Source organism: Bubalus bubalis, chromosome 21 (assembly GCF_019923935.1).
Source record: "Bubalus bubalis isolate 160015118507 breed Murrah chromosome 21, NDDB_SH_1, whole genome shotgun sequence".
NCBI lineage: Eukaryota > Metazoa > Chordata > Mammalia > Artiodactyla > Bovidae > Bubalus > Bubalus bubalis.
In genome coordinates this window covers 12100236-12118542 of record NC_059177.1, presented here as the reverse complement: position 1 = coordinate 12118542, position 18307 = coordinate 12100236, and the positions used below count along the sequence as shown (strand labels likewise).

Genomic DNA, 18307 nt, shown 5'->3' with positions numbered 1-18307 from the left:
ACAACTGATACTAAGTTTCTGTTCAACAGACCCATCCCCTAGGGCTTCTAGCTCATGATCCACCCCAAAATTATTACAGGCAATCATTTTGCCCATGCAACACAAATGAACACTTTGCAAGCCTTCTGTCAGTTTCCTTGCTATCCATCATGTGATCATTAAGCCCGTGCCACATATCTGATATTGTTGAAATGGTTCTCTTCAACATACAAATTTCTCCATTAATCAAGAGAAGTACAACTAGTTGGAGTGATAGTCTCTAAATCTGTGAGTTAGCATCAGATCATATCAGATCAGATCAGTCGCTCAGTCGTGTCCGACTCTTTGCGACCCCATGAATCACAGCAAGCCAGGCCTCCCTGTCCATCACCAACTCCCGGAGTTCACTCAGACTCACGTCCATCGAGTCAGTGATGCCATCCAGCCATCTCATCCTCTGTCGTCCCCTTCTCCTCTTGCCCCAAATCCTTCCCAGCATCAGAGTCTTTTCCAATGAGTCAACTCTTTGCATGAGGTGGCCAAAGTACTGGAGTTTCAGCTTTAGCATCATTCCTTCCAAAGAAATCCCAGGGCTGATCTCCTTCAGAATGGACTGGTTGGATCTCCTTGCAGTCCAAGGGACTCTCAAGAGTCTTCTCCACAGTTCAAAAGCATCAATTCTTCGGCGCTCAGCCTTCTTCACAGTCCAACTCTCACATCTGTACATGACCACAGGAAAAACCATAGCCTTGACTAGACGAACCTTTGTTGGCAAAGTAATGTCTCTGCTTTTGAATATGCTATCTAGGTTGGTCATAACTTTCCTTAGAGGTTTATGTTTATAGCATATTCCATGCTGATTGGGAAACTCTCCTTGTGTGTCTGCTCCAAGTAGTGACCCGAGGATCCAGGACAGTGTGTATCTCCCATCTTCAATGGGTGGCCTCCATGGGGGCCATGGGAGAGGAAGAGAAAGTGCATGGTGTTTTATGGCTCTGCCTGAAAGTGGTGCATATTACTTCTGTCTCTATCTCCATTCCATCAGCCGGAACTCAATAATATGATCTCAACTATTTGCAAGTAAAGCTGGAAAACAGTATTCTTTTGTGGCTGAGAGGAGTAAAAGTGAATAATGCCATAGAGCCAGTCTCTGCCCTACCCCATGAGACTTTACTGTTGTGTCCATTCAGCGTTTAAGAGTCATTCTCATACTTAGCACTTCCTTGCTCTTTTTCCACTCTTGCGTATAATACGTTCCTTCTGGGATCACTTTCTGCCTGACGTACATCATTTAGAATTTCTTTCAGTGAGTGCCTCTGGCAGGAACCTCTCTCAGTTTTATCTAAAATTTGCCATTCAATTTGCCATTCTCTTGAGAGATATTTATTATGGGACCTTTCCTTAATGATGGGAGAATTCCTGTTACACTGTCTACCTTAGGCAGCACTGGGATGTTTCCTGCTTGCTACGCCTCATGAGACTATTAAAACTTATGCTCAGATTCACTCAGTTTTACAAATGCCTTTGGGTAAAATTGACTTCAGAAATCTAGTTATATCTCTGAATTCACATAATTATTTAATTTTTGATCAAAGAATTACTTTATTGACAGATGATCAATGCATTTAAGATTTTATTATCTAGCATTTTTAGTAACTTTTTGATGGAAAAGGGAACCCAAGGGAGACCCAATATAGTCTTCCATATTGCTCTATCTTCTGATATTCTTCACAAGTTCAAGGCCATTTCCTCACCAAATGGTGACTTCTTTAGTAGAGGACAGATGTTAGACTTACTTTGCATTCTATTCCAAAAGAAAAGCATCTTCATTAATAGAAGTTCCAGATTAAATCTAAAGTGAAAGTGAAAATGAAAAAGTCTCTCACTTGTGTTGGACTTTTTGCAACCCCATGGACTGGAGTGGGTAGCCTTTTCCTTCTGAAGGGGATCTTCCCAACCCGGGGATCGAACCCAGGTCTCCCACGTCTCAGGCAGATTCTTTACCAGCTGAGCCACTGCTCTAAGGTAAACACAGACTGCCCACCCCCACATCACATAGAAAAATAGATATGGAACTCCCTGTATAAGGGGATTAAACCCACTCCCTCCAGGCTGATTGCTGTGTTGAGTGATCAAACTGCTGCTGCTCTGTCCAGCACAGCCTCCCAGCACCTTAACCAGAACCTGGCTCTTAATATTGTATGTTAGTCACTCAGTCATGTCCGACTCTTTGTGACTCCATGGACTGTATCCCGCCAGGCTCCTCGGTCTGTGGAATTCTCCAGGAAAGAATACTGGAGTGGGTTGCCATTTCCTTCTCCAGGGGATCTTCCCGACCCAGGGATCGAACCCGGGTCTCCTGCATTGCAGGCGGAAGCTTTACCACCTGAGCTACTAGGGAAGTTACTAGGCTCTTAGTAAGTGCTCCATAAATACCCCATGAAAGCTGAGCTCACATATTTCTTTCTAACAAATTAGAGAACCACACAAATATATTTTTTTAATGTTTAAACATCTTTATGCATGGCACTCTGCTCTCTTGTGGGACTTAGCACATTTGGGTTTACAGTGAAGACTTTCTGGGTCTTTGCCTTTATCTTTACAACTAATTCATTGTTCCCATGAGGACAAGAGCCTGCATGCCATTTTCCATATACCTCACAGGCTAGTACAGTGCCTAGTGTGTATGTGGCTGGTGTTCAGCAAAGTAGGTACATTGGTTGGTCAAGTAAATAAACCTCTGAAATCACAGGTATTTGCCATTTCAGAGCTGGTGGGGATTAAAGGTGTTGTTCACAGCCTCAGGACCAGAAATGCCCTAAGACAATGGTTAGCCAATACCTATCAAATGCAGTGGATCGTGCCCTACCTGCAGGCGGCTAGCCTCTATTCAGGTCAAACGTGAGCTCTTCTCACTCATTTGTGAGCTCCATCATACCCCACTCCACCCCATAGAGTAGATCCACATTAGGAGGCTTGTGGCTATGGAGCAGAGTACCTGTCACAAGACCACGACCCCAGTATGAGACCCCTGACTTGGCCACAATCGGTGGAGCACACTAGTACATCGAGGGTTGGTCATATTTTTGAGTAACAGGTAACATGGGGAGGAAGGTCTCTGAAAGCAGTTTCTGGGATCAACCCATGCTAATGGAGTGAGTTGCCATGTGCTTTTCCCAGATCTTTGGTTTCTGACCAGGTCTTGAGAGGAAAGGTGATGGTCAGCTTCCAGGACCTGACACGGTGTCTGTTTCTCTGCAGCTGCGGGTCTTCAAGCTGGCCAAGTCCTGGCCAACCTTAAACACGCTCATCAAAATCATCGGCAACTCGGTCGGGGCTCTGGGGAACCTCACCATCATCCTGGCCATCATTGTCTTCATCTTTGCTCTGGTTGGCAAGCAGCTCCTGGGGGAAAACTACTGCCAAAAGCGGAAAAAAATTTCGGCACCCAACGAAGATTGGCCACGCTGGCACATGTACGACTTCTTCCACTCCTTCCTCATCGTCTTCCGGATCCTCTGTGGAGAGTGGATTGAGAACATGTGGGCCTGCATGGAAGTTGGCCAGAAGTCTATCTGCCTCATCCTTTTCTTGACAGTGATGGTACTGGGCAACCTGGTGGTGAGTGCACGGGCAATGCAGGAGACTTCAGGGTTACCCTAGAAAGCTTTGACGTTGCACATGTGCTGCCACATTGTGCCTCCCTGACGAAAAAGCCTTCAAACCTTTCAGAGAGGTGTGGGGCACGTCATGAGAACTGTCCATTGGGAGGCAGCAGGAATAAGCTTATGTGACAGAGCAGGAAAGACCTGGTTTAGAAGCCCAGCTCCACCTCCGGTAAAGTTGGGTGATCCTGTGCAAGAGACAATCTCCTGAGTTTTAATTCCCTTAAAATAAAAAAAAAAAAAAAATAGTGCTTACTCATGGGCTTACTGGGAGAATTAAATTATAGGAACAATATATGCAAATTGCCTAGTGTAGCATCTGAGCTATGGCAGAAAGTCAATAAATGTTAGCTGTTAGTTGTTGAAGGAAAATTTCCCTTCCCCACTGTAGGGGATATCAGGAGATTTTTTTGTGGGGGGAGGGGGTAGAGAATAAAGAACTGACTGATATCTCGGAGCTATATGGGTTCTAGCTAAGAGCATGAGGGCAAGCACAATGGGACTAGAGGAAGGAGCTAGGTCATAGATAACATCCAACATCATGATGACAATAACAAAATCCTCTCCCAGGCTTGGGGGAAGCCCCTCTGGAGGACTTTATCCCAATTGGCCCCACCACCCCTTCTCTGTCCCAGCCTGGCTCCTCCCCCTTAGCTTGTGTCCACTCTCTCAAGTTCTGGGTACCCTTGCTCTCACCTCTGGCCTGGGTAGGGGGAAGGTGTGACTTCTAGGAACCTTTTTCTCTCTCTCTCTCTCTCTCTTTTTTTTTTAATTGAAGTATAGTTCATTTACAACATTGTATTAGTTTTAGATGTATAGCTTAGCAATTTGGTTTTTTCCCATTATAAGTGACTACAGGATATTGAGTGTGATTCCCTGTGCTATCCCTGTAAATTCTTACTGCTCATCTGTTTTATGTATAGTCGTTTGTATCTGTTAATCCCCTACTCCTAATTTATTGCTCCTCCTCCCACCTTTCCCCTCTGGTAACCATAGTTTATTTTCTATGTCTGTGAGTCTGTTTCTGTTCTGTATATTCATATTTATTGTTTTTTAGATTCCACATATAAGTGATATCATATAGTAAGTTTCTTTGTTTGACTTATTTCACTAAGCATTATATCCTTTAGGTCCATCCATGTTGCTAAAAATGGCAAAATATATTTTTTATGGCTGAGTAATATTCCATTGTGTATATGTATGTGTGTGTGTGTGTGTGTGTGTGTGTGTGTGTGTGTTTATACACACCGCATCTTCTTGAGCCAATCATCTGCTGATAGACATTTGGGTCACTTCCATGTCTTACAGGAGCCCCTTTCTTATTGCCCTGGAAGTCAACCAACCTGAATTCTTTTCCCATAAGAATTTTACCGATAAGGGAAAACTAAACCATAAGAGGGGATGACAAGACAAATCCAGGCTCTTCAAAGTCTTTCCCACCAGGGTTCCTGGGCCAGAGCAGCCTTCTACCTGCTGTCTGAGTAGGGGCTGGACAGACTGCCTCTCCTCCCAGCTGAGCTCCCCATCCTTGCAGAGTCACAGGGGCCCCTGGCCCTGAGGCAGGAACTTTGCCTCTCCGAGCATTTTTACATCCTCATGTCATTTCCTCTTCACAACCACTCAGAAAGGTAGGGGACCCCCACTCCCTGCTGATACGGGAAGGACATGAAGTTGGAAGCAGAGAGGAGATGTACCCAGGATTCCAGAGTGAGCAGCTGAACCAGAGTTTGGCTGATAAGGGTGGTCCTGGGGCATGCCCAGGCCTGCTCCTTTTGTTGTCCCTTAATGTCCCTTTGCTCAGCAGGGGTGACCTCCTCTGTGGTGGAGAATGCTTCCAGGCCCTGTCCATGTGGCATGGGCATGGACATCTTAAGGGTATCCCTGAGGCTCCTCTCAGTTGCTGTCAGAATGTCCATTCCCCCATGAAGACAAGCATCTTGGGTGGGCAGAAGAGGCCCAGGTGTGGCTGTCCTGCCATCCAGCTGCCAACCTGGTGGGCTGTGGAAGGGCTCAGCTCATTGACATGATCTTCCCTGCTACACCTTCTCTCCAGGTGCTTAACCTGTTCATCGCCCTGCTGCTGAACTCCTTCAGTGCCGACAACCTCACACCACCTGAGGACGACGGTGAGGTGAACAACCTGCAGGTGGCCTTAGCGAGGATCCAGGTGTTTGGCCAGCACACCAAGAGGGCTCTTTGCAGTTTCCTCAGTCGGCCCTGCTTGCTCCCCTGGTCCAAGGCAAAGCCCCAGTTGGTGGTGAAAATCCCACTTTCCACCTCCATAGCCAAGAACCACATTGCTGCTGAGGGAGCCCTGGGGAGCCCCGGACGGCTCCCGGCTCTCAGAAGCCCCAGGGACGACCCCGGTGACTTCATCACGGATCCTAACATATGGGTCTCTGTGCCCATTGCTGAGGGCGAATCCGACCTGGATGACTTGGAGGAGAATGGTGAGGAGGATGCTCAGAGCACCAGGCAGGAAGTGATCCCCCAAAGGCAGGTGAGAGTTCTCCCATGGGATAACCACAGGAAGCAGGGAGGGCCTCAGGGCTGGAGTGACCAGGGGCAGTAGGGAAATTTTAATAAGAGGTTTTCCAACCTCAGGGCTGGTGCAGCCTTGAAGAGCCCCAGGCAAGCCAGGTATAAGAGCCCTAGACATTAGGAAGCACAGGCCATGCCAAGTTCTCTGGAGAAGGTTGCGTTTAAGCAGGGCAATCAGAGAGCAGGGGAAGTGTCTGATCCCCAGACCACCTGGAGATGCTTGAAAGTGTCTTTCCTACAGCTGCCCCATTCATTCCACCCAACTGGGCTCTGTGCAGGAGATGCTAATAAGATTCCTTTAAGAACAGGATGTTGTCCAAAAGCAAGGCTCCTCTCATCTTCACCAGCAGCCTAAATGATCACTATGTGACTCATTCATCCAACTTTTCCCGACAAGGGATGTCACAGGGAAATGACATTTCTCCTTTGGCACCAAGGAATTTAAAGCACATTTTTGGGTAACGTATATTTTTAAGTGCTTTGCACAGCTCCTTTCTACCTTAAGGTATAAATCAACCCTTGTTAACCTCTTCTCAACAACTGAGCACATGCACCTCTCCACAACGTGGAAAGGCAGGGGTGCCTGTGGGACCTGGGGACAAAGAGTGCTGCTGGCCAGGCCACTAAGTGGCCTCAGACAGCTGTGCTTTGAGTCTACAGCTCTTCCCTAGCCTCCTTCCCTTGCAGCTGTCACTGCTCTTGTGTTCCAGCAGCTGCTGTTATCAGCTGCCATATTTTACATGCCTTTGTCTGGGTGACAGCCGAAGGCAGGCCATCAACATCCCCAGAGTAAAGGACATGAACTCTGTCACAGCCATCTCCACTCAGAGTCATTTTCAATTACTTTTGGGGTTCTTGGGGTCTCCAAAGGGCCAAGTTCATGACCACTCTGACCCCAGGACAAGTGACAATGGTCATGGCTAACATCTATGGAGCCAAGCACTACTTGCTAAGTGCTTTGCAAGTATGAACATATTTAGTCATCAAAATAACCAAATAAAGTAGATCTTGCCTTCTCAAGTTTGCAGATGGGAAAAATGGAAATAAGAGAGGTTAAATAACTTGCCTAATGTCACACAGCTTGTAAGTAATGATGCCAGGAGTCACACACAGATCCATCTGGCTACATGTATATACATTAATTGTATATATCAAGTCCTTGGATCTGGCAGACAATGCTGTGCAATATCTCTTCAGAGTTAGAAGTGATCAACTGAGGGTGAGCCCAGGTACCCAAGAGAGGACTTTCTCTCACTATCAGGAGCAGCTGCAGCAAGTTGGGAAGTATGAGGACCGCCTGCCACCCAGGACCCCAGGGTCTGGAATATCCTCTGAAGACCTGACTCCAGGCCTAGGTGAGAAGTGCAAAGGCGAGGCTCCTGCTCAGGGCCCTGCAGAGGTAGGTATGTGAGCTTCCTGGAGAGGTTGAAAGGCCTGCCAGACACTGACCAGTGGGATGGTGGGGCCTGGAGGATGGGGCCAGGCATGAGGCGTTCCAGACCACACTCAACCAAACCTCATGTCTCATCTTGGGAGTTTTTAAAGTCCTTCCTAACCTCTGGGCTAATCAGTACGATTTTATCGGGAAGAAAGAGGTTCCATAGACTAGGGGGCCAGGACCCATTCCTCAACCTCTCTGAGCCCCTGTGCCTCCATCTGGAAGCCGAGTGGTTATGGCTACTTGGTAGGACTCTCTTGAAGCTTCCATGAGATGCTGCTTGTCAAATGTTTAGCTCCTGCCAGAAACGGTACAAGTGCCCAGAAAATGATAGGCAAGAAAAAGGGAAACAAAAAGACAATGCACAGAGAAAGCTGAGTATCTTTCAGAGCCAGCAGATAAAAGTCAGAGCTGCTGTGGGTGAAGAAGTCTTCCCCGTGACCACCCCCGCTTTCTTTTGTCCATACCATCTTCTCTGGTCAAAACCGGACTGGTGCTGGGGAGAGGCTGTCTGTACTGAATGGTGTACTGACGGTCTCACATAGACCGAACAGGAAGAAGATCTTATAAGCGGTAAAAATAAACTTGGTGGTTTCATTACAAATCTTTAAAGAAAACAAGTTACATTGAAAGAGGTATCTCTAAAGATTTAGCATCTGTAATAGCTCCATATTACATTCAAGAATTTAACTTGACACCTAACCACTGAGTTCCAATGGTGACAGGCACCAGGGAGGCAAAGATAAGGAAGACATAATTCATCCTGAAGCTATCAAGCCCATCAGCTTGAGGAGTGCCGGCCACTGGCTGTGTGCCTCTGGGCAAGGCTGGCCCAGAGGGGTGAGAGAAGAGGGTGGGCTGAGGTGGGATTTGAGGGCCCTGGATGAACACCGGCCTCTTGGTTCCAGCTGGGTGAGGGGTACTCTCTTCATGTGGACAGCATATTTCTTCTGAGCATTGTTAGGACTCCCCTGGCTAGTCTTCTCAACTCGATGTTTTCAGTGCATTCCTGCTGGGGGTTGTTTTTGTTTTTGTTTTGTCCATGACCCTGGCCAGGCAGGGAGGGGCCTGACAATGACAGATGGGACCCACCCACCCCCATTTGGGTCCATTAGCCGAGCGATCAGGTTTACTAATATGAGAGCAGCTTCAGCTCCTAATTGAATTCATCTGGAGACATTACAGGGCTGAAGCTGCCAGGAGGGCAGCAGGGCCCCTGCAGCATTGCTCCATGATTAAATATTCAAGCCCAGTGAACGCTGAGAGTCTTGATGGGTGTAATTACGGTGTCTCGGGCCATCGCCAGCCCTCCATCAGGGGCCTGGAGGTTTAAAGCCTTGCACGGCTGAACCTCTGGGGCTCTGCAGAGAGCACTGCTGTTCTGGGGTTCAGCTGGCGAGGCACCAGAACAGAAGGGGCGCCATGGTGGGTCCAGCCCCGAGGGGCTCTCACTGTATCTCAGGGCATCTTGGAACTCCAGGCCCGTTGGGCTGATGGTGACTGTGTGCAGATTCACGGGGCCCCGTGGAGAGCTGGGTTCACTGCTGGGGCTTTTGCCCTGCAGGGAGCAGACGACACGAGCTCCTCGGAAGGCAGCACTGTGGACTTCCTGGACCCCGAGGAGATCCTGAGGAAGATCCCTGAGCTGGCAGACGACCTCGATGAGCCAGATGACTGCTTCACGGAAGGTAGAGTGGCAGCCACAGGCCTCCTCCCCTTGACATTCATTAGGGCCAGAATCCAGTTCATCTGGACACTTCTGTGTTCAGGGCTCTGGCCTGGGGTCCACGGGAGACAGACAAGCAGGATCTTTTGCTCCTTACTCTCAGGCTTGAGGGCCCAGCGTCAAACACGAATGCCAGACTCCCAGAAGTTGAGCAGTGGAATCTGTATCTCCTGCCACATTAGACACAGCAAACAGATGCTCTGCCTTCCTCATCACCTTTGAAAACACCTCACTGAGTTATAAACCTGCCCTGTTGAGAGTGAAAGGCAAAGGTAGCCACTGCCATGAACTCTTGATTGGGGACGTAAAGGACCCAGAGGAGGGTAGGATCATCTGTGTCCCTCTATCTCTTGTGTGACTCTTACAGGCAGAACCTGCATCTTTTATTCTTCTTTTTCCTCAGTATTTAGAACAGCAAGGCCTGGTATGTCCTCAGTAGATATTTGTGCAATAAATGAATAAACATATTTCATATGATGAAAGTAATTGTGGCCTAAATAAACAAATGAACCATTTAATTGAGTTTCTACTTTCACATGACCCTGGGCTGGGCTGCCCCCTGGCCCCATCCCAGCTGTAAGGACCTCCAAGTTCAGCACAGGTTCAGGCATGGCCCCTCAGACACCCCCAGGCCCAGGCCCCATGTCTTGTCCAGCTACCAGAGAGGGTGGGATAAGGACAGGGACCATGATATCATCTGTAGGGAGGAAGATGCCTTGGAGGAGGTGAGAGTGAGCGAGACCAGTGGTGGAGAGGAGGAAGGGCAGGATGGAAAGGCTGCCTGAAAAGGGACCCAGCTTCTCTCATTTCCCAGGAAAGAATTCTTTTCCAAAGGAGCAGCAAGTGGCTTTCCCAGCAGAGCGGTTTCCCTGCCAGGGCTGGAGCCAAATGTGCTTCCTTTACCAGTGGAACATCACTCACCCCCAGTCCCTTCTCCCCACAGGCTGTGTTCACCACTGTCCCTGTTGCAGAGTGAACACCTCCAGGTTTCCCTGGGCCACAGGCTGGCAGGTACGCAAGGCCTGCTTTCGCATCGTGGAGCACAGCTGGTTTGAAAGTTTCATTGTCTTCATGATCCTGCTCAGCAGTGGAGCGCTGGTAAGGGGGGATGGGGTCCCTGCCCCAGAGTCCTCCAGGTGTGTGATCTCCCACCATCCAGAGGCCCTGGGGCCCCAACGCTGGGCTCCTTTGACTCCTGGGCTGGAAGTCCCCAACCTGTGACTGAAAGGTGATCTGCAGCCCAGCATGAGGGCTCCTCTTAGCAGGAGTGCATGATCTGTGCTTGAGGTGCCCAGGTCATGGCCTGCTACACCTGACTGTGTGGATTTCAAGCCATGAGTATGGAGATCCCCTTTATAGACAGGGAAACTGACACTCAAAGGCTTTATGGGACTTGTCCAAGGTTACCCAGCTTTTCAGTCATAAAACCTAACTTTGCCCTCATTTGATCCCAAAGTCCCTGATTTTTCACCTTCTGGCCTCCCAAACACACCGCCCTTTTCTGAGGGCCCAGAACCAAGAGGACCACCCTTCCCTGCACTATCAGGTCACTTGCAAATAACTGTCGTCATTCATTCAAAGCTCATGGAAAATCATCACAACAGCACTTCTCAAAATTTAATCGCCCAGGGAGCTTCTTAAGATGCAGATTCTGATTCAGTAGATCTGGGGTGAGGCCTGAGAATTTGCATTTCCAACAAGCTCCCACATGGTGCTGATGCTGGTCCACAGGCCACAGTTTGAATAACGAGGCCTTACAGTCAGAGAGATTCTGAGTTGAGACACTTCCTAAACCGGTTCAGTGGTAAAGAATCTGCCTGCCAATGCAGGAGATGCAGGTTCGATCCGTGGGTCAGGAAGATCCCCTGGAGGAGGAAATGGCACTCCAGTATTCTTGCCTGGAGAATTCCATGGACTGAGGAGCCCGGCAGATTGCAAACAGTCCACAGACGTGCGAAGAGTTGAAAGCAACTGAACACACACTCATCCTAAGCCTCTTGCTGAATGCCCAGCTTTGTAGCACACGGAAGGATGTTTCCCTCTGCACCATGCCTTAGGCTCACCATGCAATCTCAACTCATCTCCCCAGTGAACCAAGGTAGACATGGACACAGGAAGGGATTTATCATCCTCAGGGGTCCACATTTATGGATGAGGACATCACAGCCCCGAAAGCCCCCAGCTCGTTAGTTAAAGGGAGTACTCACACCCCAGCCTCTTGACTCATAGCCCCAGTGGTTCCACTTGTCTTGCTCCCCAGGTGTCACTTACTCCCTGAAAGCAATATGCTGACCATCTGGGCATGCACTCCAAAGCCACATTTCCCAGGAAGGGAGGCCAAACTGTTGAGGGTTTTGTCTCAGCATTCAGGAGGAGCCAAAGAAGGTGAGAGAGTCTGATGGGAGGAAAGCTAAGCCAGCAAGGGCCCAGAGCTGAGGGAGGAGAGTCTCGTGCAGCAGGGTGGCCTGCCATCTTGGCTGAGTGGAGAGGGGCTGGCAGCATCTGGCGGTGCCCACTGCCCCAGCACAGGGTGGTGAGGTCTCTCTCAAATAGCAGTCTCAGCCTAGTGCTAAGTGCAGAGGCCACACTGCAGGGCAAGGGGAGGCTAGGCAGTGCGTTCGCCACACATACGCTTCCCTCTATCCTGAAAAAGATAACCGCATTCATTTGATGTGACTATAACCACATTTGCTAGGGACCAGGTGCTTTCTTCATCATCTCCTTCTCTTCTCTCTCTACTCCCCTTCTCCTCACACCCGAGCTGCTCCCCTGCCCTCCCTCCAGGCAGGGAGCACACATCCCACACCAGCTGCTGAACCCGCCCCAGCTTTGCTCTCCCATCCCCCTCTACTTCCCCAAGGGACTGAACTGGCTGGCACCAAATTTAGTCTTCCTTATGCTTTTACTTTGAGTACATTTTAAAAAAAAATAGCATGAGTTTTTATCTGACAAAGTGCAAAAAAAAAAAAAATACTTGGAAATTATGGGAAAATGCAAAGAAAAAATAACACCCATTTTTCTATCACTCGGAGAGAATCTCACTTTGAAAACATTTTGGTGCACTTCCTTCCCATCTTTTTTATGCATGTAATACATAAGTATTACAAAATGGAAATCACACTTGTGCATTTCATAATTTCTCAGTAAATTTTCTTGGTAATTTGGTCTTCCTGTCTTATTGACTGGCTGCAGTAGCTAACCCCCACACTCACTCCTGATAGCATTGAATCTGCCTACAATGCTGGAGACACAGGAGACCTGGATTCGACCCCTGGGTTGGGAAGATGCCCTGAAGGAGGGCATGGCAACCCACTCCAGTATTCTTGCCTGGAAAATCCCAAAGACAGAGGAGCCTGGTGGGCTACAGTCCATGGGGTCACAAAAGAGTCGAACATGACTGAGCAACTGAGAGCACACACACATTCTTATGTACACTCCTTTGGAGGTGTCGGTTTTTTTCCTGTCTTAGATCCAGCCTTAGAAGCAGAACTGGAAGCAGGAATTCTTGTGCAATTTGTGGAGGGCACCCTCTGGGACTTCCCTCATAGCTCAGTTGGTAAAGAATCCGCCTGCAGTGCAGAAGACCCCGGTTCAATTCCTGAATTGGGAAGATCCGCTGGAGAAGCAATAGGCTACCCCCTCCAGTATTCTGGCCTGGAGAATTCCATGGACTGTATAGTCCCTGGAGTCACAAAGAGTCGGACACGACTGAGCGACTTTCACTTTCCTGTGGGCTGGAGCACGTGAAGGAAGTAGGACAGAACAGGGAAAGGGGCAGGGAAAAGATGTGTTTCCCATGAAGCCCAGCCTCACCCTGATCCCATGGGCGCTCTGAAGCATAAAGGCCATTGCAGGACTGTCCCACCTTGAAGCAAGGGGTCAGTCAGACTCTGGCTGCAGCTGCCCCCAGAGGGGTAATACAGTCTCCTAAGGTGGAGTCCCTTCCCTTCAGTCCATGGACGTGTTCTCAGGCAACAGGCATCACCAGCTGTTAGCAACCAACATTCACAGTAGCTGGAGATGGTCACACTGGTCCCTTCAACAGGATCTGGGTGGGAACCAACAATAGGTAGTGTCCTTAGGATACGTTCTTGAAGGCAGAATTGCTGTATTTCTAAAACATTTGAGTCATATTACCAAGTTAGGGGTCCAAAAAAACTCAACTACTTTTTACTCCACCCAGCTGTGTGTGAAAGGAGCTGCTTCCCCACAGTCAAGCTGACTGGGGGTTCCCCTCACCCCATCCACACCCCGACCCCCTATGCCTCTTCCTCTTCATCAAGCTGATGAAAGAGAAATGGCATCTTTTTCTTCATTTGGATTTCCTTGATTACTGGTGAAATGCAGCATTCTTTTTCAGAGTTCATTGGTGAATCTTACTTTCATTTTCATGAACATCCTTTGTTGCTTTTATTTTTAAACCAAGTCACTGTTAAAAAAATCCCTTTGGTTCACTTCCAAAATCCAATTCGAGAAGGATTCCTTTCTCACTTGTGTTCGGCTTCCCTGCAAAGTATAAGCAGAACTGTGTGTCTCCGCTGGCTCCAGGGAAGTCCTGGTTTGGATCTCGCAGGGCCTCCTCCACTAGCTCACGCTACCTCCCCACAGCAGAGAAAACAAAATGATGCAGGTGAGCTGGTTCCCAGAGCTCCCCAGGGGCTGTGGCCAGGGCTGGCTAGATCCTTTCCTCTCCTCGGACCCCACTGCTGTGGGTCTCGGCCACCTGTCAACTTGCTTCCTTCCTTCCAGGTCTTTGAAGATGTTTACCTTGACCAGAAGCCCACAGTAAAGGCCTTGCTGGAGTACACCGACAGGGTGTTCACGTTCATCTTTGTGTTTGAGATGCTGCTCAAATGGGTGGCCTATGGCTTTAAGAGTTACTTCACCAATGCCTGGTGCTGGCTGGACTTCCTGATCGTGAACGTGAGTGACCCAGTGGGCACTTGTGGAGCTGGGGGTCCTTTCCTCTGGCTGATGGCTGTAGCTAGTGCAAAGAAAGTTTAGCAAGGGATCTGAGAATAGCCCTGTATCCCTGTGATCCAGGTAAGATCTAAACAGTACATGATTCCAACACAACAGTGACCTTCGAGTGAGTCTTTAGGTCCTTGGTCTCCATCCAGAAAGACCACTTTCTACTCTCTGTATTTTACATTCAAAGCAAGATAGACATGACCTTGAGTCCACTGGCAGGGCTTCCGGACCTCAGGATGCTAAAGACTGCCTGGCACAGAGAACCTGCCCTCCCTCTGACTCAGTGATCTCCAGCCCTTGCTGTGCTTTAGAATCACTTGGGGAGCTCGTAAGAATACAGTGAACAAACACTCCTCTTCCCAGAGATTCATATGTTTCTGGCCCTAGATGGAGTCCAGGCGTCAGTGTCCTGTAAAAGTTTCTGGGCATGTCCAGTGTGCGGACAGGATGGAGAACCACCGAGCGTGCACCACCGGCACTTCCGCAGTGGCACTAAGAGTGAGAGAGGCCCCACTGGAGAGGTGATGCCTGGAGCTTGTGTGTTCAGATGGACTTGTAGCCACTGGCCTTGCCTTAGGGGATTTACCAAGGGCCTCCCACTCATTAAACTTGAGATTTTCAAAGCTCTGGGGAGACCATACTCAATAAAGTCTCCTAATAGTCCTTTTAGCCCCCAGAGCCCAGAGAGAGTGCCTCCTCTTCTTGACCATACAGTCCTCCATCTGTCCAGGCTCTTGCAGCCTTGGCTTTTCAGGATGGCTGCCTGGGCTGTTTGTTCACTGCTGCATGTCTGAGGGTCCCTGCAGGCAGGGGGAGGCACGTGCTAAGTTTGTCTCTGCTTCCCGCACTCCCACAGCCATCAGTGCCAAGGTCTGCACATCAGAGGTGTTAGGAAATGTGTCTGTATTTGGTGCTTGCCTCCTGAAGCTGGATGGAGTCCAGTTCAGAACATTCTGTCCAGCCTCCTGTGTTGGCAGGTCCCCCACAGCAGGCCTGGGCACCCAATTCTCTTCTTTCCTGATACCAATGCACTAGCAGCATCAGGCCACTGTATCACAGGGATTAGCTGTGAGGCCTGAAATCTGAGTCACAGGTGATAATTTTGTAGGTTATCAAATAATTATTCATAGATGAGGGATAAATGTTTAATTCCAGCCACCCACCCTTGTGAGGGGCAGTCACTCCTAAGTAGGTCTCACTAATTTCAGTCCTGATCACCTGAAATGGTCACCCACTCATCCACCCATTTTCCTACTAGTTCTCCTTCTGACAACCCATCCCTTCTTCCATCTATCCGACCATTCACCCTTCCCTTCTTCCTTCCTTCCAAACATCCGTTCATGTTTACGTCTCCTATTTATCCTCTGTCAGTCCTCCCCCTCCCTCCCTCCATCCTCATTCTTCTTCCTCTCGTCCCTTCTGTCCCTCTGTTCACCCTAACTTTCTATCCATCCATCAATTGATTCTTAACCCTTCTCTTTCTATCCTTTGATTTCTCTTTCTATCAAACTGTCCAGTCATCCAACTTTCTATTCATTCATTCAAGCACCTTCCATCCAAGTATCTTTCTACTCATTCATTTCTATCTTTCTATTCTTCCTTTAATCTTCCTTAACCACCTGTCCTTCCTTTCTTCCACCCATCTGTCCATTCATCCGCTTTTCTTCCACTCATCCATCCTGTCAACCTTCCATCCATCCTCTCATCTCTTCCATTCCTCTCTCCATCTATCTTTTCATTCATCCATCAGTCATTTTATCCAGCCAGCCATCCTTCCCCAGTCCATCCACCCCATTTATCCACTATGTCAATTCTTCTTTGCCTTCTTTCTTCCATCGTCTCTTTCAATTCTATCATATCCATCCTTGTATCGTTTAATCCATTCTTCTATCCAATCACCCTTCAACTTTCTATCAATATATCTTCCTTCTTTCTTTCCTTCCTTCCATCCACTCATCCCAACATACTCTGTCTTTCTTTCAATTTGTCAAAATGCTTATTTATAACTACAGAATATAAGATTGCCTTATGAAGTGCTCTGGGAGAGATAGAAGCCAAGAAATAAAAATTCCCTATCTCCAGAAGTTTATACTTTAATCCTCCAGCAGATAGGACACACAGAGAGAAATAAACATATGATGATTGAGGATGCTGTGAGCACTGCTGGAAGCAATTAGTGTCTTAGGGACATAGAGACATAAACCTGCATCCACTCTGGGGGTGGCGTAGCTGGGAAGGCTTCATATAGAAGTTGGCATTAGATACAGAACTTAAAATGAGTGGGAGCAACAAGATACAAAAAGGGGTGGAGTGGCCAATTTAATTAAAAGATGACCCTGGGCAGAGGCACAGACACAGGTACATTTAGGGAATGATTTGATTTGGGTAGGATATATGGATGATACATGATTGGCAAAGCAGGCTGTGGCCATATAATATAGGCTAAGGAGTCTGGAGCTTGTCCTAAGATGCTAAAGCATCAGGGAAGGTTGGGAGTAAGGGAGAAACATGATCATAATCAAATTTGCAGTGGAGAATGGATGGGATGGATGCAGCAATGGGGCCTAGAGATCAGTTGGGAGGCTTGTGGCCTGAGCTGTAGGAATGGAGTTGGACTTGAGCAGGAGAGCTTTGATGGAGAGGCCCCAGCTACTGATTGCCCCAACTGCAGATTTTGCAGCCCTCCTGGGGACTGAGCAAAAGACTGAACAGGGTCCAGGATGGAACTGACCCCAGACCTCCTGCTCTCAGTCAGCCAGGCAGCTGGGTGCCACCTGGTGACGTCTGGAGAGTTGCCTGGATGAAGGAAGGGGGTCCTTCCCATTCCATTTTTTTGTCCTAGTGGAATAAGCTACAGTTCAGAGAACAGGCATTATTTGGGGCTCTAGCACCCAAGTGTAAACCCTTTCTTTTCTGACACACCCACCCAGCTCTCAAGACAGGCTGAGCCTGAATTCAGCCCACCAGTCATGGTGCCGTTGGGGTCTCCCAGGATTGGGTCACAGTCTCTGGCAAGCTCATGCCAATGCATAAGGTATCTCTCTGGAACCTTCAAAGTTCCTGGGAAGCGTGACCATTTTTCCATGTCAGTTTGTGTCATTTGCAGTCCTTGGTCCAACACTTGAAAAATGCAAAACTGACTGACCAACAGGGACTCACAACTCAAGTCACTGTACTCAGCTGTCTGTCAAAGCTGAATCTCCTGACCCCATGCCAGTCATCCTTCCTGCAAAATTGCAGAGCTGTGAGGGCTTCAGAGTTCTCTTAGTCTGACTCCTCACTTTACAAAGGGTAACAACTTTTGTGAACCTGGACTAGCAAGGCACTGACTGAAGGTCGCAAAAAAAATCAGTGTTGAAAGGGAACTAGACCCCACCCAGCTTCTCCAGTGGCTCAGTGGTAAAAATCTGCCTGCCAATGCAGGAGACACAGGAAAATTCCCTAGGTCAGGAGGATCCCCTGGAGAAGGAAAAGGCAACCCATTCCAGTCTTCTTTCCTGGGAAATCCCATGGACAGAGGAGCTGTCAGGCTACAGTCCATGGGGTCAGACGCAACTGAGCGGCTAAAAAACAGATCTCACCCAGCCCAGGACTCTTTCCTTCCTCTTTTCTGAGCACATACAATTGAGAATCACTTTATATTCCTCAAGATGCACTTTCAGCGTCACCCCCATGAAGGGCCAGCATCTCTATCCAAGTCTTTGAAAGTCAATCAAATGATAAAGGCTGTTGGGACCTGGCTAATGCCCCTAGAAGGGAAAGGGAAGGCTGATTTACTCCACCAGGAGCTTGACTACCTACAACCAGGGGGTGGCAATGTGAGAGACTGAGATTTTCTTTAACAGTAGTTCAGATTAATGTTGAATGAAAGCTTTAATGAAAGTGAAGAGATTGGACTCTTGCTTAACCTCTCATTCGAGTTCAGAATAAGGTGGAAGCCAGGATGATGGCTCCTACAGAGTAGGGAGTGGGAGGGATTCCCTGTCT

The 18307-nt window shown here is 48.4% G+C and overlaps 1 protein-coding gene across 6 annotated transcripts in view; it reads left to right on the top strand.

Annotated features, from left to right (window-relative positions):
• The window catches only part of SCN10A (sodium voltage-gated channel alpha subunit 10), a 55839-nt gene that overhangs the window by 22565 nt on the left and 14967 nt on the right, over window positions 1–18307 (top strand). For 5 of the 6 annotated variants that reach the window (XM_044933492.2, XM_044933497.2, XM_044933494.2 and 2 more), the window contains 6 exons: window positions 3241–3600; window positions 5698–6144; window positions 7447–7584; window positions 9134–9311; window positions 10293–10447; window positions 14099–14272. In XM_044933492.2, the coding sequence (XP_044789427.2) occupies window positions 3241–3600; window positions 5698–6144; window positions 7447–7584; window positions 9134–9311; window positions 10293–10447; window positions 14099–14272 (1452 nt within the window). The remainder of the gene's footprint in view (window positions 1–3240; window positions 3601–5697; window positions 6145–7446; window positions 7585–9133; window positions 9312–10292; window positions 10448–14098; window positions 14273–18307) is intronic. The other variant, XM_044933493.2, reaches the window with a different exon arrangement.